At 40.8% G+C, this 25210-nt stretch overlaps 3 protein-coding genes and 1 pseudogene across 5 annotated transcripts in view; 2 read left to right on the plus strand and 2 right to left on the minus strand.

Annotated features, from left to right (window-relative positions):
• Positions 1–154: 154 nt before the first annotated feature.
• On the minus strand, positions 155–5097 carry LOC121846654. 2 transcript variants are annotated; one of them, XM_042322919.1, is made up of 6 exons: positions 4734–5097; positions 1977–2079; positions 1633–1708; positions 1284–1402; positions 1018–1054; positions 155–886 (listed from the first exon to the last, which is right to left on the minus strand). In XM_042322919.1, the coding sequence occupies exons 2-6, from the start codon at positions 2033–2035 to the stop codon at positions 374–376; spliced, it is 804 nt and encodes a 267-aa protein (XP_042178853.1). In that variant the 5' UTR covers positions 2036–2079; positions 4734–5097; the 3' UTR covers positions 155–373. The 2 variants fall into 2 exon arrangements, with proteins under 2 accessions (XP_042178853.1, XP_042178854.1); XM_042322920.1 differs by lacking the exon at positions 4734–5097 and adding an exon at positions 4233–4708.
• Positions 5098–6028: 931 nt separating this feature from the next.
• On the minus strand, positions 6029–13331 carry LOC112253237 (annotated as a pseudogene).
• Positions 13319–15987, plus strand: ndufb5 (NADH:ubiquinone oxidoreductase subunit B5). Its single transcript, XM_024422866.2, has 6 exons — positions 13319–13476; positions 14071–14156; positions 14927–14993; positions 15155–15216; positions 15431–15537; positions 15760–15987. The coding sequence occupies exons 1-6, from the start codon at positions 13359–13361 to the stop codon at positions 15878–15880; spliced, it is 561 nt and encodes a 186-aa protein (XP_024278634.1). The 5' UTR covers positions 13319–13358; the 3' UTR covers positions 15881–15987.
• Positions 15988–22516: 6529 nt separating this feature from the next.
• Positions 22517–25210, plus strand: part of LOC112251978 (ubiquitin carboxyl-terminal hydrolase 13-like) — a 41485-nt gene continuing 38791 nt past the window's right edge. Inside the window, exons 1-2 of one of the 2 annotated variants that reach the window (XM_042322921.1) lie at positions 22517–22641; positions 24302–24427. In XM_042322921.1, coding sequence (XP_042178855.1) covers positions 22531–22641; positions 24302–24427 — 237 coding nt within the window. In that variant the 5' untranslated portion in view covers positions 22517–22530. Of the gene's footprint in view, positions 22642–23032; positions 23329–24301; positions 24428–25210 lie in introns of those variants that run through there. The other variant, XM_042322922.1, reaches the window with a different exon arrangement.

Raw genomic sequence — 25210 nt, forward strand, 5'->3', positions numbered from 1 at the left:
TTGGTGTTCAGCGGTCATAAAAGTAGGTCTTATTTACTTAGAAGAACTACTAAAATAGTGATTTTGTCAGACAGGATAAGCAGCAGCTCTATAGAGATGAGTTGATGACTTGGAATGAAATAATAAAGTCATCAAATAAATATTTTAAATTAGAAAGTAAATGATGGTTGATAAGTCATAAACAGTAATGGACAGTCACTACCATCATGGGACTTTTATTCATTGTTTTATTATGTGTTGTTACAGCATTCAACACACATAATCCATAGTGCATTCAATGTCTAAAAAAAGTATTGAAATCCAAAACCGTGATTATTTTTTAAATATTTGAATCGAAACCAAACCAACCTCAAAAAGCACTAATTTCTCAGCACTATTGGAAACAGTTACGTCCCTCTATATTTTTTACTACAAAGCATGGAAATGTGTAATTTTCACATATGGTGATGCTGGAGATGAATATGAAGTTGTTAAATTTCCCTTTAAGAACATACCTCATGGCCCCCTTGGGCAGGTAGCTTCCACTGCCCTTAGTCAGGTAAATCTCCTTGAACTTAAGTTGTGATTCCTGCTCTTCTTCCTCTTCCTGCTCCATACAGTTGGAGGAAGGGTAGGGAGTCGGGATGCGAAAGCTATTGTAAGACTTTCGACTGCCTGGCCTCTTAGGTACACCAGCCTCAGTAAATCTCACGCGGGACTTGGTGTTAGTCTTATCGTCTAACGGACTGGTGAGTGACGCTGTGAGAGATCTCTGTGACAATGGAGAGGAGGCAGCATCTTGGATGCCCAGTAGTTCGTAAAGACCTGGGATGATGATCTGCATCAGCTTGTCCGATAAAAACTGGACAATCCTCAGACACAAGCCGGCAAGCTGTTGTTTTGTCAGCTGTATTCCAGAAACAGAAGAAGTGTTTTAAAATGTTGCATAGTGCGTCTTTCAAAAGCTTATGAACAAGGTTAAACATTAGGCAGAGTTTTCATGGTAATCTAATTAAATTGTCAGTAACATGATCTTACCGGGTCAAACATGCCCTCACGAATCCCCCTCCATTGCCTGAAAACAATATTGTTATAAATGTTGTCATATCAGGATGCGTGGCAGAATAGTTTTTATTTAATTATTTGCCTGATCGTGAAGTTATACTTGCTTTGTGTCAGTTGTTTTGGCAAAATTGCAATGTGACAACTTTTCTAGCAATTAATTTTTTTTCTCCGATTGATCAGTTTCTAATTTGATCCTATTTCCTTGAAGGTGTGATAGTACCAAAGAAAACAGAACATACTTCTCAGTTAGGTTTTGAAGGAAGTCCATCAGTGTCAGATGTTCCACATTGTTGAGCTTCCCCTCTTCTGTGGTTTCCATCACTGAGGTTGCTCTGCTCCTGGTAGAATTGCTCTGCTCCTGGTAGAAATGTAATTATATTGCAAATAATCAAACTTAATATACAACAAATATCATACTGAAATAATTATTAACTGTTAAAGAGTGGAGGAGCATTGGCAACGTTGGACAAATTTAAACAACTGAAACACAACAGAGATGGTTGTGGTACGTCAACATTGCCAATGATAGCATCACTATAACATTTTATTGGATTAATGTTGTAATATGAAATGACAAGGTCAACTTACCATCTCATTGACAGCTTCAGAGGTCAGGTGGTCATCCACCACACAGACAGGCAGGTCTAGAGACTGGGACAAGGCTCTATGGTCATAACCAGGAGAGAATGGAAACAACATCAGAGCAGTCCCAATGGCAGAATCTAACCACTGTCTTCATGTCAAAGACTCACTTAGTAGTTAATACATGGCCACAAATAATGAGCGGTTCAAATAGATCGGCTGGGGACTTGACCCTACAAATGACTCCATGAATGACGCCTGACCTGCCCCATAACAAGTTCTTTCTTATTAGTCTCTCTCTCTTAATCTCCACACAAATATCTAACTGGACAGAGTGTAAGTGGCCTTACCTGACTCTCTCAGTGTCAGAAACATCATAGTCTTGTTGTTCTATGTCCTCCAGGGACATCTCAGCTACAGCAGACGGGGCAAAGCCCGGGATGATCTCTCAAACTGAAAATAATGACTGTTTATGTGAACTGAACCATTTACAGTGGCTTGCGAAAGTATTCACCCCCTTGGCATTTTCCCTATTTTGTTGCCTTATAACCTGGAATTGAAATAGATTTTTGCACTGTCAACTGTGGGATCTTAGGTATGTGCCTTTCCAAATCATGTCCAATCAATTGAATTTACCACAGGTGGACTCCAATCATGTTGTAGAAATACCTCAAGGATGATCAAGGGAAACAGGATGCACCGGTGCTCAATTTCGAGTGTCATAGCAAAGGGTTTGAATACTTATGTAAATAAGGTATTTCTGTTTTTTTCCGTTTTAAATTGCAAAAATGTCTAAAAAACTGTTTTTGCTTTGTCATCATGGGATATTGTGTGTAGATTGATGAGGAAAATGTATGTAATCCATTTTAGAATAAGGCTGTAATGTAAAAAATGAAATGTGTAAAAAGTCAAGGGGTCTGAATACTTTCCAAATGCACTGAAGCAGTCTATAAGATATATCTTATTACAGTTTAGGCCTACCTTGTTATTTTCTTCCATCTGGCAATATCATATTAATGGATTAAATCTATTTAGTTTGTTTTGTTGCTAGTATTTTTATTAATCGTTGGAAAATACAAGTATTATCTACTTTCTGAAGGACAGCCAAGTTGATAGGCAACATAGAACCTACAAACAATTATGACATCATTGGAACACATGCACGTGTCACAAACACCTTTAGCCCAAAAAAGCAGTGTAGCAGTGCTGCCCAAGCTGGGGGCGATACACTTTTATTAGGCTTTTATTCAGATTCACAAACAATGCTCTACTTGAAGTCAATGAGTAAACATGTAGCAACATGGCTGAGCTTTAACGTGTAAGTAGAAGTTGACACTAACCATATGTATAATCCTAAAATGCTTGCCCAAAATACCAGTCTAGAACCCAGGTATGTCTCCTGCTATTTATAGTATCTTTCAAGTACATCTTATTACAGTTTAGGCCTATCTTATTTTCTTCCATCTAGCAATATCATTTTAAGGGCAAATACACACACATGTGTTGTAGGCCAATGAACTCCATAGTTTTAATCAGAGTTTATAATAAGGAAGGGGAATTCTGTAACAGTTTATGACATCAAAGGTATGGCAGCTATGGAGAATCATTTTCAAAACAATGTCCAAAGCGGGAAATCTTTGGATGTGATTCATTCGATTCTATGCAATTTCAACCCTGAACTCAATAACCCCACCCCAGTTTCAGAAGAGATACCAAACCATATCTGGTCATATTGTATTACATACACCCAGGCTGTGCCTGGACAGTGATGGATGGCTATATGGAGCATCCTTGTCCATCATGTTCAGTGTGTTAGTGCTCTCACCACAGCGAGGCAGCAGAGTACCAGTTGAGGTAGGTGCAGGCAGAGCGTAGTAATTAAAGGCAGTGGTAGCCTATCCATCCCCATATCAACACCTGCAGCATCTCATGACACGCGCTCACACTCCCCCATTTACCACAACTTCCAAACTAACTGGACCTAAAACAACGTGTAACTTCGTGGCCATTCCAAGTCAGGATCACACCTAATACCAAATAGCTAAAGAGGATAAACCACAAATAAATTCATGTTTCCTAAAACAATGTGTAACTTCGTGGCCATTCCAAGTCAGGATCACACCTATTACCAAATAGCTAGAGGATAAACCACAAATAAATTCATGTTTTGTAGGGGGAGTTGACGATTATGTGGTGGTTGTTTCACTATCGATGATGAAATTGCATTAAATCAAAAGAGTCAGACCCAATGATTTACTGTTCGTAAGGACAGAGTGCCACTAGTAATATTGAACATTAAGTTGAAATGTAGCTAGGGGAGTTCAAGATCCAAGATCACATTTTCTTTCTATGGATTAGCCCATCTGTCAAGTGTTGGTTGTCCAGTAAAAAACTCAAACTTCGAATTAAGATTATCAATCAGATTCTGTGATCAATGTGAATCTGTGAACAGTCTTGTGAATCTTTACTAGAGTCCCCATTAGCTAACGCTATAACGTTAGCTAATCTTCCTGTGGTCCAACACCAATTGATAAGACATTACAAACAATTACAAATGAAGACTTTACAAACATTTAACAAGTAGACAATACAGACAATTAAAATACCTGACATTCAACATTCAGTTGATGCTTTGTAGGTGATGCAATAGCTGTAAACTATAGAGCTCGTGGCCAAGGTGAGTTAAGCGGCTAGAGTGGTTTCCTGTATGCCCATGCTGCACATAGCCCACCCCAATGCACTAGTTAGCCTAGTAAACAAGCCTATACACCGCGGGTAAATTGCCACTATTCACTGTTACAGTGGTCAGAGATCACAGCCAGAAGCCTACCACTACCAACGGGCTACAACTGTTCAGTATTGTTGTCTAATTTATGGACATCGTCTATGTGACTTTTTTTTAAATGATCAAGTAGGCCCAACACAGCTTCAGAAGATGTAGGTACATTTGACCAATATTCATGTATCCATTTTTCAGTTAGCATGGTCATGTTTCCTTTCACGTGAGAAATATTAACCAAAGCATCATTTTCCCTTGCTTATCTCCTTCAAAATACTGCAAGCTACAGAGCTATATAAATAATGACTGTATTGGCATGATTCCATACCTTATTATTGACTTCAATTGGAGGTGCAATTCACTCCTTTTGACGAGTAGGTTTGGTCCTCATTTCCAGAGCAAATGTGCAACAGTTCTACACACACATATTTAACTGTCTGTTTTCATTACATCATCAGCTACCTTTGTTACATCACAAAGCCAGCTGGCTAAATCTGGCACATTTACAGAAATACAGTAGATTGTCCCTGTCAAATACATTTGATAAAAAATAAATGTCCAAAACAAACAGTGGTGGAAAAAGTCCTCAATCAGTCAGTTGCAAACAGTATGACTCAAGTAAATGTGAAAGTTGCCCAGTAAAATACTACTTGGGAAGTATTTGGTTTGAAATATTCTCAAGTATCAAAAGTAAAAATAATTTTAAAAATTAAGCAAAGCAGACAACACAATTGTATTGCTTTTATTGAATGTAAGAATAGCCAGGGGCACAATCCAACACTTAGACATAATTTATAAACTAAGCATTTGTGTTTATTGAGTCTGCCAGATCAGAGGTTCTCTTGATAAATGTGTGAATTGGACCATTTTCCTGTCATACAAAGCATTCAAAATGTACTTTTGGGTATCAGGGAAAGTGGATGGAGTCAAAAGTACATTTTTGTCCTTTATGAATGTACTGAAGTTGTCAAAAATATAAATAGTTAAAGTACAGATACCCCCAAAACGATTTAAATCATTTTTACTTAAGTACTTTGCACCACTGAAAACAAACCTTTTCTAATGTCTCTATATCACTGGCTTGCAGGGTTTTCACCATTGACCCTTCATGTAATGGTATCGAAGTTCAAGATCCATCTTGGCTTAATGTAGGTAACAAGTATTGAAGGTGTATAACTTAAACTTTTGTTAGTCAACGTTCACGTTCGTAATGATAGTTTATTACACTTGTCTGAGCAGTCAAACTGGTATGAAAAATATCCCATTCATAATAGAAAAGACAATGTTCAGAATACCTGGAGTGACAATTGATGGAAAGGGTTTACAGCATTACAAAAGTTTGATTAAAAACGGAATATTTATTCACCCACAATTTATTCTTGGCGCACTCTTTCAACTTGAAAATTAAGTTATGTTCAAGGATATTTAGATTTTTGTGGCTTAAAAATAGAGTACAAACTCAGTCTGTACATCACTTTAATATTAATAACCAATGTCAAGGCATCATGATACAGAGAAAGACATACAAATGCTACAGTCTACCAACATCAAATAAATGCTGATGACAGACATATTTATGCAAAAACAGGGGGTAAATTAATTTAGATACAGTCACAATAGACGAAGCCTGGAAAAAAATAAAGAAGACTAATTGTGACAACAGACGAGTGCTTTTGCCCTTGTGAAGTTGAAGTTGACCCAGGACAAAACCATGTCACATCTTGCATAATTTAAGTGCTCTGCTTGGAGGTTCTCCTACTGTACACTGTTAAAAATGAATACATGAACAATATTTGTTACCTCATATGGGGTGTGTAGAAACGTTTGCATCGCTTGTTCATGTGTAACGGATGTGAAACGGCTAGCTTAGTTAGCGGTGCGCGCTAAATAGCTTTTCAATCGGTGACGTCACTTGGGGTAACGATGCTTCGTGGGTGACTGTTGTTGATGTGTGCAGAGGGTCCCTGGTTCGCGCCCGGGTATGGGTGAGGGGACGGTCTAAAGTTATACTGTTACACATGTACCAAGGAAGGGCATGCTCTCTAAACCGGTACCTAGAAAAAAAATACAATGATCGCAGAGTGTACAATAACATTCAAACTTGCCATTTGACACCTTATGAAGTAACTTTGAATATTTTTCAGGGGAACTGCCTGTGTTTGCTTCGAGTACCTTATTCCTTACCCCCGATAGTTTTCCAAAGATGGTTCACTTCACTCAATGTCGGCCATGCTAACATGCTACATTTTGTACAGCATGTTTGAAAATTGAATGGCAAACGAGGAGAGTAAGGTGAAAGCAACACTTTGTTGTGGAAGGAGATATTGTAGGAAGGTGGTGTGTTGTGTATGGAAGCTCCGTACCAGTAGACCCGTCCAAAGACATCCTTTCTCCAGGCCCCAGGTCTTGCTCTCTCCTGACCTGTCTGGAGCAGGCGGAGAGCGTCTTCTCTCTCCTTCACCACTGTGTCTCTTCATGGACCTTTCAATCTGAGGACATAAGGGTTGTCTCAATTTCTCTGGACTGGAGTATCTGCATTCATTTTTAAAGGTACTAGTTGGACCAATAACACTTCTCCAAAAGAGACCCATTGATAGCTGTCATTGACATTAATCCTCCCCCTTTGATATTCTTGTATTATTACCTATGCCCTACTAGACATATTTACAGATGTTTAATAATGGTGAACCTGGTCAGATGTTTAATAATGATGAACCTGGTCAGATGTTTCATAATGATGAACCTGGTCAGATGTTTAATAATGGTGTGAACCTGGTCAGATGTTTAATAATGGTGTGAACCTGGTCAGATGTTTAATAATGGTGTGAACCTGGTCAGATGTTTAATAATGGTGTGAACCTGGTCAGATGTTTAATAATGGTGTGAACCTGGTCAGATGTTTAATAATGGTGAACCTGGTCAGATGTTTAATAATGATGAACCTGGTCAGATGTTTAATAATGATGAACCTGGTCAGATGTTAAAAATGGTGAACCTGGTCAGATGTTTAATAATGATGAACCTGGTCAAATGTTTAATAATGATGAACCTCGTCAGATGTTTAATAATGATGAACCTGGTCAGATGTTTAATAATGGTGAACCTGGTCAGATGTTTAATAATGATGAACCTGGTCAAATGTTTAATAATGATGAACCTGGTCAGATGTTTAATAATGATGAACCTGGTCAAATGTTTAATAATGATGAACCTGGTCAGATGTTTAATAATGATGAACCTGGTCAAATGTTTAATAATGATGAACCTGGTCAGATGTTTAATAATGATGAACCTGGTCAGATGTTTAATAATGATGAACCTGGTCAAATGTTTAATAATGATGAACCTGGTCAGATGTTTAATAATGATGAACCTGGTCAGAAGTGCCGTGTCATCTACCTTCTTCAGTCGCTCTGGACTTGGCATCTGAATCCTTTGCCTTTTGGACTCCTGCTCAGTGGTAAGCAGCATGTTCTTCTCTTTCAGGAGCACATACCTGTGAGAACAGTTTAGTTCATGGATATTCATTCTGGAGGTCAGTGCTCATCAATGAGCTCTGTTACATGCGCACAATAATGTGATTGTGATAGGTTAATGTAATAGTTATTTAATGTTTACATGCTTTGCGAGAAGAACAATTTCCTTAATAGTCCTGTTTACATGGACACATCTGAGAATGAGGCTACATGATGGGATTTTGAAAAATGCAGAAAATCGCCAATCACAAACGTTCTACCATGTTATTTTTGTGAAAACTATTTGATTCGGAGTTCGGACATAAAGTTTGCATGTGAAAACTATAAAATACTATAAAATACATACTTTCAGTTTTTCCGAACACACTTCACTCGTGCATACATGGTGCTGACACATACACAGATCATATACACCTCTGGAAAGCAGATGAAGCTGTTTACATGTCCTAATAATTTGAAAGTTGAATCAGAAAACCAGGTGTTTTAATCAACTTATGCTTACTTCGATTATGACCTTACGCAGATTAAGATAAGCAGAGTAAGTTGTTTACATGGCTAATGCCATACTCTGCCTACTGCCATAATCAGTTTAATATCAAATCAAATCAAATTTTATTTGTCACATACACATGGTTAGCAGATGTTAATGCGAGTGTAGTGAAATGCTTGTGCTTCTAGTTCCGACAATGCAGTAATAACCAACAAGTAATCTAACTAACAATTCCAAAACTACTGTCTTATACACAGTGTAAGGGGATAAAGAATATGTACATAAGGATATATGAATGAGTGATGGTACAGAGCAGCATAGGCAAGCTACAGTAGCTGATATCGAGTACAGTATATACATATGAGATGAGTATGTAAACAAAGTGGCATAGTTAAAGTGGCTAGTGATACATGTATTACATAAGGATGCAGTCGATGATATAGAGTACAGTATATACGTATGCATATGAGATGAATAATGTAGGGTATGTAAACATTATATAAGGTAGCATTGTTTAAAGTGGCTAGTGATATATTTACATAATTTCCCATTATTAAAGTGGCTGGAGTTGAGTCAGTGTCAGTGTCAGTGTGTTGGCAGCAGCCACTCAATGTTAGTGGTGGCTGTTTAACAGTCTGATGGCCTTGAGATAGAAGCTGTTTTTCAGTCTCTCGGTCCCAGCTTTGATGCACCTGTACTGACCTCACCTTCTGGATGATAGCGGGGTGAACAGGCAGTGGCTCGGGTGGTTGTTGTCCTTGATGATCTTTATGGCCTTCCTGTAACATCGGGTGGTGTAGGTGTCCTGGAGGGCAGGTAGTTTGCCCCCGGTGATGCGTTGTGCAGACCTCACTACCCTCTGGAGAGCCTTACGGTTGAGAGTGGAGCAGTTGCCGTACCAGGCGGTGATACAGCCCGCCAGGATGCTCTCGATTGTGCATCTGTAGAAGTTTGTGAGTGCTTTTGGTGACAAGCCGAATTTCTTCAGCCTCCTGAGGTTGAAGAGGCGCTGCTGCGCCTTCTTCACGATGCTGTCTGTGTGAGTGGACCAATTCAGTTTGTCTGTGATGTGTATGCCGAGGAACTTAAAACTTGCTACCCTCTCCACTACTGTTCCATCGATGTGGATAGGGGGGTGTTCCCTCTGCTGTTTCCTGAAGTCCACAATCATCTCCTTAGTTTTGTTGACGTTGAGTGTGAGGTTATTTTCCTGACACCACGCTCCGAGGGCCCTCACCTCCTCCCTGTAGGCCGTCTCGCCGTTGTTGGTAATCAAGCCTACCACTGTTGTGTCGTCCGCAAACTTGATGATTGAGTTGGAGGCGTGCGTGGCCACGCAGTCGTGGGTGAACAGGGAGTACAGGAGAGGGCTCAGAACGCACCCTTGTGGGGCCCCAGTGTTGAGGATCAGCGGGGAGGAGATGTTGTTGCCTACCCTCACCACCTGGGGCGGCCCGTCAGGAAGTCCAGTACCCAGTTGCACAGGGCGGGGTCGAGACCCAGGGTCTCGAGCTTGATGACGAGCTTGGAGGGTACTATGGTGTTGAATGCCGAGCTGTAGTCGATGAACAGCATTCTCACATAGGTATTCCTCTTGTCCAGATGGGTTAGGGCAGTGTGCAGTGTGGTTGAGATTGCATCGTCTGTGGACCTATTTGGGCGGTAAGCAAATTGGAGTGGGTCTAGGGTGTCAGGTAGGGTGGAGGTGATATGGTCCTTGACTAGTCTCTCAAAGCACTTCATGATGACGGATGTGAGTGCCTACGGGGCGGTAGTCGTTTAGCTCAGTTACCTTAGCTTTCTTGGGAACAGGAACAATGGTGGCCCTCTTGAAGCATGTGGGAACAGCAGACTGGTATAGGGATTGATTGAATATGTCCGTAAACACACCGGCCAGCTGGTCTGCGCATGCTCTGAGGGCGCGGCTGGGGATGCCGTCTGGGCCTGCAGCCTTGCGAGGGTTAACACGTTTAAATGTCTTACTCACCTCGGCTGCAGTGAAGGAGAGACCGCATGTTTTCATTGCAGGCCGTGTCAGTGGCACTGTATTGTCCTCAAAGCGGGCAAAAAAGTTATTTAGTCTGCCTGGGAGCAAGACATCCTGGTCCGTGACTGGGCTGGATTTCTTCCTGTAGTCCGTGATTGACTGTAGACCCTGCCACATGCCTCTTGTGTCTGAGCCGTTGAATTGAGATTCTACTTTGTCTCTGTACTGACGCTTAGCTTGTTTAATAGCCTTGCGGAGGGAATAGCTGCACTGTTTGTATTCAGTCATGTCACCAGACACCTTGCCATGATTAAAAGCAGTGGTTCGCGCTTTCAGTTTCACACGAATGCTGCCATCAATCCACGGTTTCTGGTTAGGGAATGTTTTAATCGTTGCTATGGGAACGACATCTTCAACGCACGTTCTAATGAACTCGCACACCGAATCAGCGTATTCGTCAATGTTGTTGTCTGACGCAATACGAAACATCTCCCAGTCCACGTGATGGAAGCAGTCTTGGAGTGTGGAGTCAGCTTGGTCAGACCAGCGTTGGACAGACCTCAGCGTGGGAGCCTCTTGTTTTAGTTTCTGTCTGTAGGCAGAGATCAACAAAATGGAGTCGTGGTCAGCTTTTCTGAAAGGGGGGCGGGGCAGGGCCTTATATGCGTCGCGGAAGTTAGAGTAACAATGATCCAAGGTCTTTCCACCCCTGGTTGCGCAATCGATATGCTGATAAAATTTAGGGAGTCTTGTTTTCAGATTAGCCTTGTTAAAATCCCCAGCTACAATGAATGCAGCCTCCGGATAAATCGTTTCCAGTTTGCAGAGAGTTAAATAAAGTTCGTTCAGAGCCATCGATGTGTCTGCTTGGGGGGATATATACGGCTGTGATTATAATCGAAGAGAATTCTCTTGGTAGATAATGCGGTCTACATTTGATTGTGAGGAATTCTAAATCAGGTGAACAGAAGGATTTGAGTTCCTGTATGTTTATTTCATCACACCATGTCACGTTAGTCATAAGGCATACGCCCCCGCCCCTCTTCTTACCAGAAAGATGTTTGTTTCTGTCGGCGCGATGCGTGGAGAAACCCGTTGGCTGCACCACCTCGGATAGCGTCTCTCCAGTGAGCCATGTTTCCGTGAAGCATAGAACGTTACAGTCTCTGATGTCCCTCTGGAATGCTACCCTTGCTCGGATTTCATCAACCTTGTTGTCAAGAGACTGGACATTGGCAAGAAGAATGCTAGGGAGTGGTGCACGGTGTGCCCGTCTCCGGAATCTGACCAGAAGACTGCCTCATTTCCCTCTTTTTCGGAGTCATTTTTTTGGGTCGCTGCATGGAATCCACTCCGTTGTCCTGTTTGTAAGGCAGAACACAGGATCTGCGTCGCGAAAAACATATTCTTGGTCGTACTGATGGTGAGTTGACGCTGATCTTATATTCAGTAGTTCTTCTTGACTGTATGTAATGAAACCTAAGATGACCTGGGGTACTAATGTAAGAAATAACACGTAAAACACACTAAATTATTAGTGTGCATGTAAACATACTTAGTGTCAACATCCACCACCTACCAGAGCTTGTGTACGTCCTCATTACTTTTTGTCCTTAGTTGCTTGGCAATCCATGGTGCTCCTACAATTAATCATGAAAATAATCCATTTCATACTCAGTCCCTTAGTCAGAGGAAATGTATTTATTTTTTAAATTAAAAAAAGCTTTGGTGATCAGATATACGGTCAAAAGGCTAACCTGACTTCACGGTTGCCTCCCCCCAGTTTTCAGGTATGTCGAAAAACTCCTCAAGTCCTCTGCTGGTGGTTGTGTGCAGACGCCGACACTGACGGACAAGGCCCACATGACAGTGCGAACTTGAGCTAAAAAGAGGAGATGTTAGCCTAACAGAGGGGACAACAGCAGATTTGGGTACATGGTAAAATACATTCATCAGCATCTTCACCATTGCATTACATTACATTACAGACAGTGCCATGGTGGTGATAGCTCATGGTAATGACACACAGTTCCATTACATTACACATAAGAATCATTGAACGAAGGCATCTTCTGTACCTGGGAGTTTAGTTAAGAGCTGCTAAACTCAATCTAAACATTAACATGCATCTCTTGTGGTACGGTTTTGGAAGTATATTGAACTATATCTTTCAAATCAATGATAAAAGATTTTCATAAAACAAAGATTACATTGATACATACCTTTTATAGGGTTAGGGTTCCCACACGGTCATATGTTCATGTGTTCATGTGTTTACAGACAGAAAACAGAGGGACCACCTGTGCTAATTATCTATCTAACAGGCACTGAACACCTGAGGACGTCTCATAATAAAGACTGGAATGGCGTGAATGGAATCCATGTGTTTGAGTTCGATACCATTCCATTAATTCCATTCCAGGCAATACTATGATTCCGTCCTCCTCAATTAAGGTGCCACCAACCTCCTGTGGTGTACAGTAAGTGCATATTTTGCATTTGTGAAATTATTTGGATGTGATATGAAAGTTAAGGGCTTTATGTTTTAGAACAATATCGCAATTGAGAATCAAATCACGTTTAGATCGAGTATTTGGTTGTTAGAAACGGTAGGCTTTAGATTCTTACCTGTGAGTATAAGACTGAGATTTGGTCAACGTGAGAGCAGACTGTTGAGCTGATAAGGGTGTAGATATCCTAAAAGCGTTTTGAAACTGTCTGCAAAGTGTCAAAACACATCCGGTTGAGGTCACCGCATTGTTTGCTCTAATACTCTACCCAGGATGCATCATCAAAATAAATAAACACACGTAAATACTTTTAGCAATTTTAATCGTGAACAAAAGCTAATAAAAAGCAACATATTGGAAATTAAATATTTACATAAATTCTTTATTTTGTTATTCGCATATGTTTTCCCTTAGTAAATATGGCTGCTTCGACTCTACATGGTCGAGCCAATCGCAGAGGCATCTGCCAATCTGCTTGCCCTCAGTAGCGATGGTGGGCATGAGTGTTCTTCGATCTGCCGCTGCTTTTGCAGCCAAGCTAAATCCTCTAAAATCGGGGAATTCTGTGGTGAATTTGCTCAGCAGAACTGCACAACGCACAGATAAAGGTAAATGGTATTCCACGTTTCCAACATCTACAATTCCTTCTTTCGTGGTGGGCATTTCTTATTGTGACCTTGTAGCTAGTCCTGTGTGACTGGCTAACGTTAGCTTCCTGCTAACGTATTCGTATCGTTACTAGTTGGCTAGCTAGCCATGGCATGACCTAGTTAGCCATCTTTCTCTCAAGTGTCTCCTCTTGCCAGCACTACAAACGACAACATACACATTTCATTTTACTGATTGATTTTCATAGTTTTCAAACGACTTGTGATGCTCATGAACTTGACGTGTTGTTGACCTGCTTAGTGGACAAACGATAGCTGCTAAGCTAGCTAACAGCCAAGCTAAATACACACAGCCTTGCTAGCACAACACACACCAAAACAACTGAATTTTCTTTCGTCCGAGTCTCACAGTGATGTCAGAATTTCATTTTTGACACAACACTGAACAATAGTTAGCTAGTTGAATGGTAACTAACTAGCAACCTTTCCAATCTGTTCCTCTCTAGGTGCAGCAACACAGTAATGCAATGCTTTATATGCACATATAAATAATGTGTTGCCGTGTTTAACATCCCTGAAAACGTTGCTTTGCAGTGGCAGTCCGCTGGGGAAGCCATGGGAAGCAGATGTTTATCATCAAGCCCACTGGCTTCTATGACCGGAGGTTTCTGCAGTTATTGGTAAGTTTCTAGTTATTCAGACTAAAACTAGTTCTCAAACTCTAGGCACAATTTGATTGAGAATAGCATTTGTCACTTGTGCAGAATACAACAGGTGTTGACCTTACCCTGAAATGCTTACTTACAAGCCCTTAAACAACAATAGTTTTAAGAAAAATTCTGACTTCTCTCTGCGGTTTTCAGCAGTTAGCTTCAGCCAAGACTGGCTCATGTGAACTTCAATACCGACGCTGTGCTATAACGTTTAGAAAAGTCAATCATCGGCTTTAGAAACAAATGGTCCTCAATTTTCGTCAGCGAGAAAGAATCTTTCAAATAAGAAACATTAGCAGTTCACAAATCCATACAGCTATGTGCCTCCATCTGACGAAAATACAGTTACGCTTACATACAGGTGTTCGGAGCATGTTAGATAGCTAATTAGCATAGGTGGTCGCCTCTGTTGTCCGTAAACAAGCGCTGGAACATGGCGATATGGCCGTGTGGGAACACTAACTATATATAGTTGTGTATCAATTTGAGCCTTTTTTGTTTTTCCTTATGCTTCCAAAACCGTACCGCAAGCAGTGCGTGTTAATGTTCAGACCAAGCGTCAGGGCTCTTAATAAAACTCCCCCATACAGAAGATGCCTTCGTCCAATGACTCTTACGTGTAATGTAATGCAACTGTGAGTCATGATCAAGGACTGGAACTATCCTATTTACATCACTGTCCACAGCACTGAACCACTTCATTCACTAACTTATTCCCTCCCCACTTTTCTTCCTAGAAATTCTATATCCTGCTTACTGGAATCCCAGTTGCGGTCTTTGTGACATCCGTTAATGTGTTTGTCGGTGAGTGTGTGTAGATATTTCCATTGTACAGAAATATTCAATTTTTATATGGGACAGGGGTGATGATGATGAAGACACTGGCACTTTCAGTTCATGTTTATGGAGAAATATGGTAAAATATAAATTAACCAAAATATTTTATTCTGTTTTTTTTTTTTAAGGTGAGGCTGAGCTGGCTGGAATTCCTGAAGGTTATGAGCCTGAGCATTGGGAGTACTACAAGGTACTACGATCCCGCGGTTATATTCACTCATCACAATCCATGCCTTATTAGCAAATATCAGAAGTGACTAGTCATTCTATCAGAAAATGAAATGGCATCAGCTAGCCTTTAAATCTGAACAAAACATTCACATTGGAGATACCACTGGAGATTGCTTACAATAAGACTTGGGCAAAGTTGGTTGTGAGTCCTATTGTTGTCCCTGTATTTGCAGCATCCTATCACCAGGTGGATCTCACGGACCTTCTATGACTCCCCAGTGAAAGACTATGAGAAAATGATGGCTCTGATCCAGATTGAGTCTGAGAAGGGTGAGATGAGGTGAGTGTCACACAGTGATGAGCTGCCACTGACTGCATAGCCTGTATCTAATTGGTTTGCTGCCCTAACATTTAGGTCCTCTTGCAACATAGTGCTTGCATTCCTTATGTTTTATTAACAAAAAATGGAAAGTAAAATATTAAAGAAAAGACTGTTGACAATACACATCTACAATCTGTACAAAGGATTTTTTTGGCCAATTTAATGTTTTTGTACCTGCAGACTGAAACAGCTAGAGGTGCGTAAGCAGATGAGAACGAAGGGAGATGGACCCTGGTTCCACATTGAGACACTGGACAAGAATCTGGTCGACAACAGCATCAAATCAACGCCTGACAATTAAACCAACCGGTCCAACCACCCAGTCTAAACTGTCAGTGCCACGTGTTGATGGCTCACTGTTTGTATATTATTTTCTTCATGACTAAAATAAAGTAAATGTCAATACTTTGAAAGGCTGTTTTTCATCTTTAGACATGTATTTTCTGTTAATGGGCTTCACAATTACAATTTGGTTTAGCCGGGGTGCGTTCATTTGGCTAAATGTTTTGCAACAGTACGTACTGAACAGCCCATTCTCTCGCAGTGGTGCACAACTGTCTTTCAACTTTCTTTTGAGTTATTGCTCCCATTTGTTGTGATGAAATTACAATGTTCACCGACAGGTCGTTTATGCTTCCTCATACCTAAAGAAAAGTGACTTTGTCATAACCAATGAATGTCCACTGGCTGTGCTGTGCTCTGAGGAATGTTTCTCCCTCGTTCTGCATTGATATAGAAACAGTGAACGATATGAAACGAAGTGAACGCGCGATCATGTAATGATCGATACTCTCGGGACATTTGCTTTCACAACAATGCAGATCAGATAAGCCTTTTGAGCTGCATCCTTGGACTGATTACAGGAGTTGGGGTAAACTGAAATGACAGGAAACAGACTATGGTAAAAGTTTGCAAGCCAGAATGACTCAGACAGGCAGGAGCCTATCTGCTGTTTTCTGTAGTGTTAGGCAGATTGATGTACAAGTACACCCTACTGGACAGGGTGCTAGTCTAACGCGGGGCCTTACCCCGAGTCTAACGCAACCCGTTCACATCCTCTAAACTTAGTACAATATAAAAATGTGCCACAACAAATTATGTTTTGTGTAAATGCATGTAATTTGGTGTTGGTATAAGTGTCTAGACAGGTCATTATATAGTAAACCTCCAGTGTCGGGATAATAATTACTTCAGCATATGTATTTTGAAATGCATTTCAAAATGAAATTGTTACAAGAATTATATATTTTAACCTATTCTGAGCCCAAAAATGCCAAATATATTACTCAACTCATTGCTGTGCATGGATGTCTCATAGTGGGGTATAGGTCACCGAGCACTTTCTGACCATTTCTACCATCGGCAAACATGGAAGTCAAAAAGTGATTCAATTCATAAGCAAAATATTTTTTTAAATATTTTTTTACAGTTCCCACAAACTAAACATTCAATCAAAGAAACCCCAGGACATCAGACTAAACAACATTAGCGTCAAAGACGTTTATTTGTAAATACATTTAGAATGGTTGGCCTTTCCCACCATGTTGCTTGTAGTAATAACAGGTTAAGCTACAAATACCTTGTTCACGTGCTAGTCAGAACTAGGAGACTCGGTTACTTCCCACTTATTAACTGGTTGTAATTCATCACGTTCCGCGTTCAACGAATTAGCAAGTTGGAAAGTTCAGTTTCCTAGTTCCGACTAGCATTTGAAAGCGGTATTAAGACACTGGCTTGAATCTAAAGGTACACATACCACAGTGGGTGCGAGGCTGTGGCTTTTAGGCCTCCCAAGGTCTCGCACTCACTGAAATTTGGTGGAGGATCGGTGATGATCTGGGGGTGCTTCAGCAAGGCTGGAATCGGGCAGATTTGTCTTTGTGACGGACACATGAATCAAGCCACGTACAAGGATGTCCTGGAAAAAACTTGCTTCCTTCTGCTCTGACAATGTTCCCCAACTCTGAGGATTGATTTTTCCAGCAGGACAATGCTCCATGCCACACAGCCAGCTAAATTAAGGTGTGGATGGAGGACCACCAGATCAAGACCCTGTCATGGCCAGCCCAGTCTCCAGACCTGAACCCAATTGAAAACCTCTGTAATTTGATCAAGAGGAAGATGGATGGTCACAAAGCATCAAACAAAGCCGAGCTGCTTGATTTTTTGCGCCAGTAGTGTCATAAAGTCACCCAACATCGATGTGAAAGACTGGTGGAGAGCATGCCAAGACGCATGAAAGCTGTGATTGAAAATCAGGGTTATTCTACCAAATATTGATTTTTTAACTCAAACTAAGTACACCCTACTGGACAGGGCGCTAGTCTATCGCGGGGCCTTACACCGAGTCTGTCTCAGCCCATTCACATCCTCTAAACTTAGTACAATATAAAAATGTGCCACAACAAATTATGTTTGGTGTAAATGCATGTAATTTGTATTGTGTTGTTTAAAAATGAATATGAACTTATTTTCTTTGCATTATTTGAGGTCTTACAAAACGGCATATTTTTTGTTATTTTGGCCAGTTGTCATTTTCTGCAAATAAATGCTCTAAATGACAACATTTTTTATTTGGAATTTGGGAGAAATGTTGTCAGTAGTTTATAGAATAAAACAAAAACGGTCATTTTACCCAAACATATGCCTGTGAATAGTAAAACCAGACAAACTGATCATTTTGCATTTTCCAGAGTTGTATATAAAAAAAGAGAGCAGAGCAATGTGTGGGGATTTCTTCATATATTATTTTTATATATATTGTTCCAGACAATTATTAAGATTTGAACATGTTTAAGATCTGAGAAAGAGAGAATTCTCTAAAATGACTCACTCTCCAGGCTCCATTGAATTTACATCTACTTGATTTGCTCTAGGGGAGAGAGAGAGCGGATTTCTTAGATATTGTTTTATGTTTTTATAGAGCTGTATATTGGTCCAGGCTATATACTATGCAAGTCTCCATTGAGTTGCATTGGATTTGCTTATACAGAATATACCTTAGCGGGATGTGTGTGTGTGTGAGCGTGTCAAAGCGTGTGTGTGGATTTCTTTACATTTTGTTTTTATATATACACTGAGTGTACAAAACATGCTCTTTCCATGACTGACCAGGTAAATCCAGGTGAAAGCTATGATCCCTTATTGATGTCACTTGTTAAATCCACTTCAATCAGAGTAGATGAAGGGGAGGAGACCGATTTAAAGAAGGATTTTTAACACTTGAGACAATTGAAACAAGGATTGTGTATGTGTGCCATTCAGAGGGTGAATGGGAAAGACAAAAGATTTAAGTGCCTTTGAACGGGGTACGGTAGTGCGCCAGGCGCACCGGTTTGTTGCAAGAACTGCAACGGTGCTGGGTTTGCACGATCAAACGGGTTTCCAATGTGTATCAATAATGCTGCACCACCCAAAGAACATCCAGCCAACTTGACACAACTGTGGGAAGCATTAGAGTCAACATGGGCCAGCATCCCTGTGGAACGCTTTCAAACACCTTGTAGAGTCCATGCCCCAACGAATTGAGGCTGTTCTGATGACATGACGTGATTCATGAAATGTATAAAGAACAGTAACCCCTTGTGTCTAGAGACTAAATATAGTACAATATCACACTTACCTTGTTTATACACCCAATATTGATAAGATGCAGACTTGTGGTACAAAGATAGCATACATTTGAAAGCATTAATCTATGTAGAAAATTAGTTTTAGCACTTATTGTACTCTCAGTACCAACCCTGAAAAGTCACTGTGGTCAAATAAGCTGTTTTCCCTTCATAAAGAGTACACTACATGACCAAAAGTAAGTGGACACCTGCTTGTCAAACATCTCATTCCAAAATCATGGGCATTAATATGGAGTTGGTCTCCCCTTTGCTGCTATTTTTACATTTTCTTATTTCACCTTTATTTAACCAGGGAGGCCAGTTGAGAACAAGTTTTCATTCACAACTGCAACCTGGCCAAGATAAAGCAAAGCAGTGCGACACAAACAACACAGAGTTACACATGGAATAAACAATAACACAATAGAAAAAATCTGTATACAGTGTGTGCAAATGAGACTGCCACCAGACTGCCAGAGAACGGGTGTCCACTGCTCCATAGTCCACTGGTGGCAAGCCGACGCTTGGCATTGTGCTCTGAGATCTTAGGCTTGTGTGAGGCTGCTCACCCATGGAACCCATTTCATGAAGCTCCCGATGAACAGTTGTACTGAGGTTGCTTTCAGAGGCGGTTTGGAACTCGGTAGTAAGTGTTGGAACCGAGGACAGATGATTTTTGCACGCTACGAGCTTCAGCACTCGGCAGTCCCATTCTGTGAGCTTGTGTAGCCTATCACTTCGCAGCTGAGCTATTGTTGCTCCTAGACGTTTCCACTTCACAATAACAACATTTACAGTTGACCGGGGCAGCTTTAGCAGGGCAGAAATTTGACCAACTGGAAAGGTGTCGTCCTATGTTGGTGCCACATTGAAAGTCACAGAGCTTTTCAGTAAGGCCATTCTACTGCCAATGTTTGTCTATGGAGATTGCATGGCTGTGTGCTCGATTTTATACACCTGTCTGCAACAGATGTGGCTGAAATAGCCAAATCCACTAATTTGAAAGGATGTCCACATACTTTTGTATATATACTGTATGTAGTGTCGGCTATATCTGGAGAAAAAGTAAACCTGTTATTACAGTAATGCTTTTATCAGACCTCAGGATAAGACCCAGATGCAGACAGCTAGATTCACAGATGTTTATTGACCCAAACAGGGGGCAGGCAAAAGACAGGTCTAAGGCAGGCAGAGGTCCATAATCCAGGGCATAGTCAAGAAGGTACAGAACAGTAGGCGGGCTTGGAGTCAGGGCAGACAGAATGGCCAGAATCAGGGAAACTAGGAAACAGAACTTGAGCATGCAGGGTGATGGGACAACACGCTGGTAAGACCTGACAAGACGACCTGACAAGACGACCTGGCAAAAGACAAACAGAGAACACAGGTATAAATACACTGGGGATAATGAGGAAGATGGGGGACACCTGGAGGGGGTTGGAGACAAGCACAAAGACAGGTGAAACGGATAAGGGTGTGACAGCTGTTACCTATAGAATATAAGGTATTGTCTGAAATAATTTATTTATCTTACAAAAACTTGAAGCAAATTTGGATACATAGGCCTATGCAGCTTATAAGTAGCCTAGTATGGACTTGAGCGTTTGGGCAAAATATGTCAAATTTATTTCACAATCATAAGGTAGCCCTACGCCTATAGCACAAGCAGTGCAATTTGTAGCCTTCTTCTTCTTCTATGATATTGTGGTGGTCCGCAAACAAACGTTTAAAGTGCATGCCACCAACCAATTGTGCTATCAATCATGAGCTGTGTTCAAATACCCATACTAACATACTGTATACTACATAATTCATGAGTAAATACTACATACTATTAGTTCATTTTAGTATACTGTAAAGAATGGGATCCTTTCAGTTGAGCGTACTAGCTCTTTGCCTGTCTACCGGAAGTTGATGCTGTTGCTATGCAACCTCTTGCTAGCTAGTTAGCATAACACATGACGAGTTAGACATTTTACGACTTCGGGTGTGTTCTTAAATTCAATATGGAGTGCCAGAGTGCGCTTGTAAATTCAGAGCAATTGTCAGATTGTCCGCACACTGGACGCTCGGACAGAGGAGTAGGGTTGATTTGAGCGTTCTGACCTTACAATGGCAGTCAAGCATCCAAGCTAATGTTGGCTAGCTTGCTAGCTACTTCCAGACACAAATGAGACCACTCTGACCATTTTACCCACCCTAGCAGAGCTGGTTAGGCAGTTTTCATGTTATCCAGTGAGTTGGTGACTGTAACTGTGCTGCTGGCAAAAATGTAAGTACACTTTTTTGCCAACCTTTACTGATACCAGCCAGTAATCATAGGAGAGTGCTCTGAAATCAGAGTAGATAGCCAGAGCGAATTTAAGAAAGCAACCAAATGTCCATTGAGAACGCACAATGATATGCTATGTGGTTCGTAAGGACAAATTGTCAGCCAACATAACGTGTAAGGTAACTTATTTGAAAAGTCATTATTTGATTACATTGATCAACATGTTCTTAATATTTGTCATAATTAGTTAAAGCAATTCATTTGTATCTGCAGTTGTTGTACTTGGCTGCATATTTTCCACCATTTTCTTAAAATCTGAAAACGCCGTGAAACCACGCCCATTTCATGAAGAATTGCATTATGGGCCCTAAATTATGGAAATAGTGTCCTCTGCGTCTATACTTCATATTTTGGCGAATTTAGTACGACATCCGGGAAATTTTTGGCATACTATCTATATCCATACCATGAACAATAAGCATACTATATACTCAATTCACGCCACAAATAGTATGGTTAGTGCTGTTAGTATGAGTATTGGAACACAACTATGGTCTTCCTAATTATGTACTACTAAGAAAATACAATTTAAAAACCAAATAAATCCCTACTAGTTTCTACCACACCCTCCCCTCCCCCCAAAACCACTTCAAAAACCAATTGGTAGCCTAATCTAGCATTTCCATTTTAATTTGAACAGAGAATGGTCCTCAGAAAAACAGTGAGGGTGTAGCCATTTGTATGGGTGGTTGTATCAATCAAGTGTGTGGGACCCGTCGTTTGAGTCAAACCGTTCAGTGCGTGACTGCGCCTACGGTAAATACAGCGTTATAATTGTTAAGCAACAGACATACGCAATTGGAAAGATATTATTGATTACATGTTTATAGAGGATAGCTCTCGCATAAAATAAAAATGACTTCCCCCTCCGTTCTGTTTTCAGCGTCATATCCCTCGCCGCTGGAGGAATGTCGAGACCGAATGATTTAAAAATAGCATCTTCTCTCCTCTGACAGCCTTCTCTAGTGACTCCCTTAGCATTGTGGTGCGAGAAGCAGGAATGCGAAGATGGCTGCAGATTTAGGAGAGCTGCTTGTCCCTTATATGCCCACCATCAGAGTTCCCAGAACAGGAGACAGGGTTTTCAAGAGCGAATGTGCCTTTTCCTACGATTCTCCCGTAAGTGTCTCCCCGTATTATGGGGTGTTTGTGTGTTCCAAGCTGTCCTTACTCATCCCGTAAACTGCCCTAACACACGTGAATAGCTGCGCAGTTTTGTGGCAGGATCTGGGGCTTCCATTGCCACCATTCTCTTGAGCTTGAGAAAAATAAATAATTAAATGTTGTTTACATCCCGTGGAATATTTCCTTTGTGAAATTGTACTTGTTCACTGTGCGCCTGTCTACTGTTTTGTCAATGTAATTAATGACACCTACATGGGGTTGGGCTGTGTTTTGGTGCATTACATTATTTTGTGTCCCCCTCTTCTGCATTTTAGGCTACACACTTTGAGTTTTTTCAGTGTGTTTTTTTGTTGTTGTATTGAAAGCGTGACTCACCAGCCACATGTAAAATCACTAGAATGTTATATTGATATGGGAGCTATTTCTAATGGGTTTTTTTGTATTAGAGAAAATAATGTCTTAGATTTTTTGGGGGGTCCGGCATTTTATTTCAATGTGATTGACTTGCCATCTGCAACAACTTCACGAGACCGATGAACCGAAACGCACGCGCGCTATTACAAACTGTTGGGAGTTTGAGGTTACCATGTGTTGGGCTTTTAGGACCAACTACTCACACGTTTTTTTGATGAGGAAACATATTTTATAATCTATAATTGCTCAACTGAAACCATTTTAAAGGTGAGTGACTCAGCTGTCTGGAGTTCATCATGTCAGACTGAAGACTGACAAGTTGGTTATTTTTATCCCAGCGCGGTTGAAGCTTGTGTGTAACTCAGCGCTTTAAAGTTTCATCAGGGCCTATTGACCTAATCCGAACTGCAGATTTTGGTTAGTATAGAGGGTTATTTGTGTGATATTTTTTGTTACACCTCCGTCGTTGAGTGTAGGAAAGAGGATCATGTAGGCCTGTGCCTCGAAGGTGGTTGAGTGTCAGTTGCTCAAGGCATAAATTACATGAACACGTGACATTACTTTGATACTCTGTGGCTGTTGCTGTTTTTTAATAGTGGTAGGCAATTACAGTTAAACTATTTGCAGTCTGCAAAATCCGTACTGGAGTTTCACTGTTTCAAACATGAACCCATATTGTAGGCATATTTCAGAAAATAACGTCCTAAATGCAAGACCACGTCTGCTTTAGTTTACATGAAAATCACATGGATTAAAATCAAATGATAGAATCCACCTGCCACAAATGTGTGTGTCACTGGCAATGACATTGTATTGGCACAACCCTGCTAACAAATCCCAATATACTGGAAACTGACATCCTTTGCGCAGTCCTCTATTGACCCCAAACGTCATTACACCTTGGGAAAAACAATTATAATATAGAATGCAGTCAAAACGGAGAAAATTGCAATTTCCATGTACTGCCCTTGTATCTCATTTATGAATGAGTTCTATCTGGTGAGTCACCATTAGAGACCCAAAGTAAGCACGCAGTAGGAACCCAAACATTGGTATTTTTGTGTGTGGGGAGATGCTTATCTGAATTTCAGATTGTTAAATCACCTCACTTGACATTGTTTTGACAAATACACATCATTGTTCCTTATACATGTGCTACCTCGTGTGTGTGTGTGTGTGTGTGTGTGTGTGTGTGTGTGCGCCTTGCATGTTGTTCACCACATGTTGTTTTTGTTCACAGGAGTCTGAGGGAGGCTTGTATGTGTGTATGAACACATTCCTGGGCTTTGGCAGAGAACATGTGGAGAGACATTACCGTAAAACCGGACAGAGTGTTTACATGCTCCTCAAACGGCATGTCAAAGAGGTGAGGGGTCATACCATATGCTTCTATATTGGTCTACACACAGACAGTGCATAGTGTACGTACATTTGACAAATTATATTATTTAATAGTACATGGGACTTACATAGCACTTTTCAACCCAAAGTCGCTTTACAATAGTTTTTATTTTTAAATGTAACCTTTATTTAACTAGGCAAGTCAGTTAAGAACAAATTCTTATTTACAATGACTGCCAAACCCAGACGAAGCTGGGCCGCCCTATGGGACTCTCAATCACGGCCAGATGTGATACAGCCTGGATTCAAACCAAGGTCTGTAGTGATGCCTCTTGCACTGAGATGCAGTGTCTTCGACCGCTGCGCCACTCGGTAGCCCAATAGTAGAACCTAAACAAAACACAGAGATCCAAAGCAAGACAACACTAAACTAATAGCAGGAAGAAACAAAAACATGAAACAAAATGAAAGGGACGGGCTCAAGAATGGAAAGGACTGTGATGTGTCAGTGTATGAGTGAGCGAGCGAGCGGTTTTGTGTGTGTGTGTGTGGGAGAGAGTGTGTGAGGGGGGGGCGGGCTTCAAGGCATACTTCAGGAGTCTGATGAACTCGTGCATACCATTTGTATGTCTCTGTGCAGTTTGAAGGAAGTTGCTTACTAGTGCAATTTCTAACTAGCGTTATCGCAATGGCTTAAAGTCTATGGGTATCTGCTTTCAGTCACGTTAGCATTGGCTCGCAAAATGAGCTCTAACTTCCTTCATACTGGACACCGAGACATAAAACTGGTATCTACATGTTCATCTGA

Source organism: Oncorhynchus tshawytscha, linkage group LG06 (assembly GCF_018296145.1).
Source record: "Oncorhynchus tshawytscha isolate Ot180627B linkage group LG06, Otsh_v2.0, whole genome shotgun sequence".
NCBI classification, from domain to species: Eukaryota; Metazoa; Chordata; class Actinopteri; order Salmoniformes; family Salmonidae; genus Oncorhynchus; species Oncorhynchus tshawytscha.

Bases quoted from the DNA above. Each gene is read 5' to 3' on its own strand.
- LOC121846654 (XM_042322919.1), bottom strand. From the start codon at position 2,035: ATGTCCCTGGAGGACATAGAACAACAAGACTATGATGTTTCTGACACT. The intron at 1,403-1,632 runs GTAAGTTGACCT...CATTTCTACCAG, and splicing joins CTGAAGCTGTCAATGAGATG to GAGCAGAGCAATTCTACCAG. The intron at 887-1,017 runs GTAAGATCATGT...TCTGGAATACAG, and splicing joins GTGAGGGCATGTTTGACCCG to CTGACAAAACAACAGCTTGC.
- ndufb5 (XM_024422866.2), top strand. From the start codon at position 13,359: ATGGTGGGCATGAGTGTTCTTCGATCTGCCGCTGCTTTTGCAGCCAAG. The intron at 15,217-15,430 runs GTACTACGATCC...CTGTATTTGCAG, and splicing joins AGCATTGGGAGTACTACAAG to CATCCTATCACCAGGTGGAT. The intron at 15,538-15,759 runs GTGAGTGTCACA...TTGTACCTGCAG, and splicing joins TCTGAGAAGGGTGAGATGAG to ACTGAAACAGCTAGAGGTGC.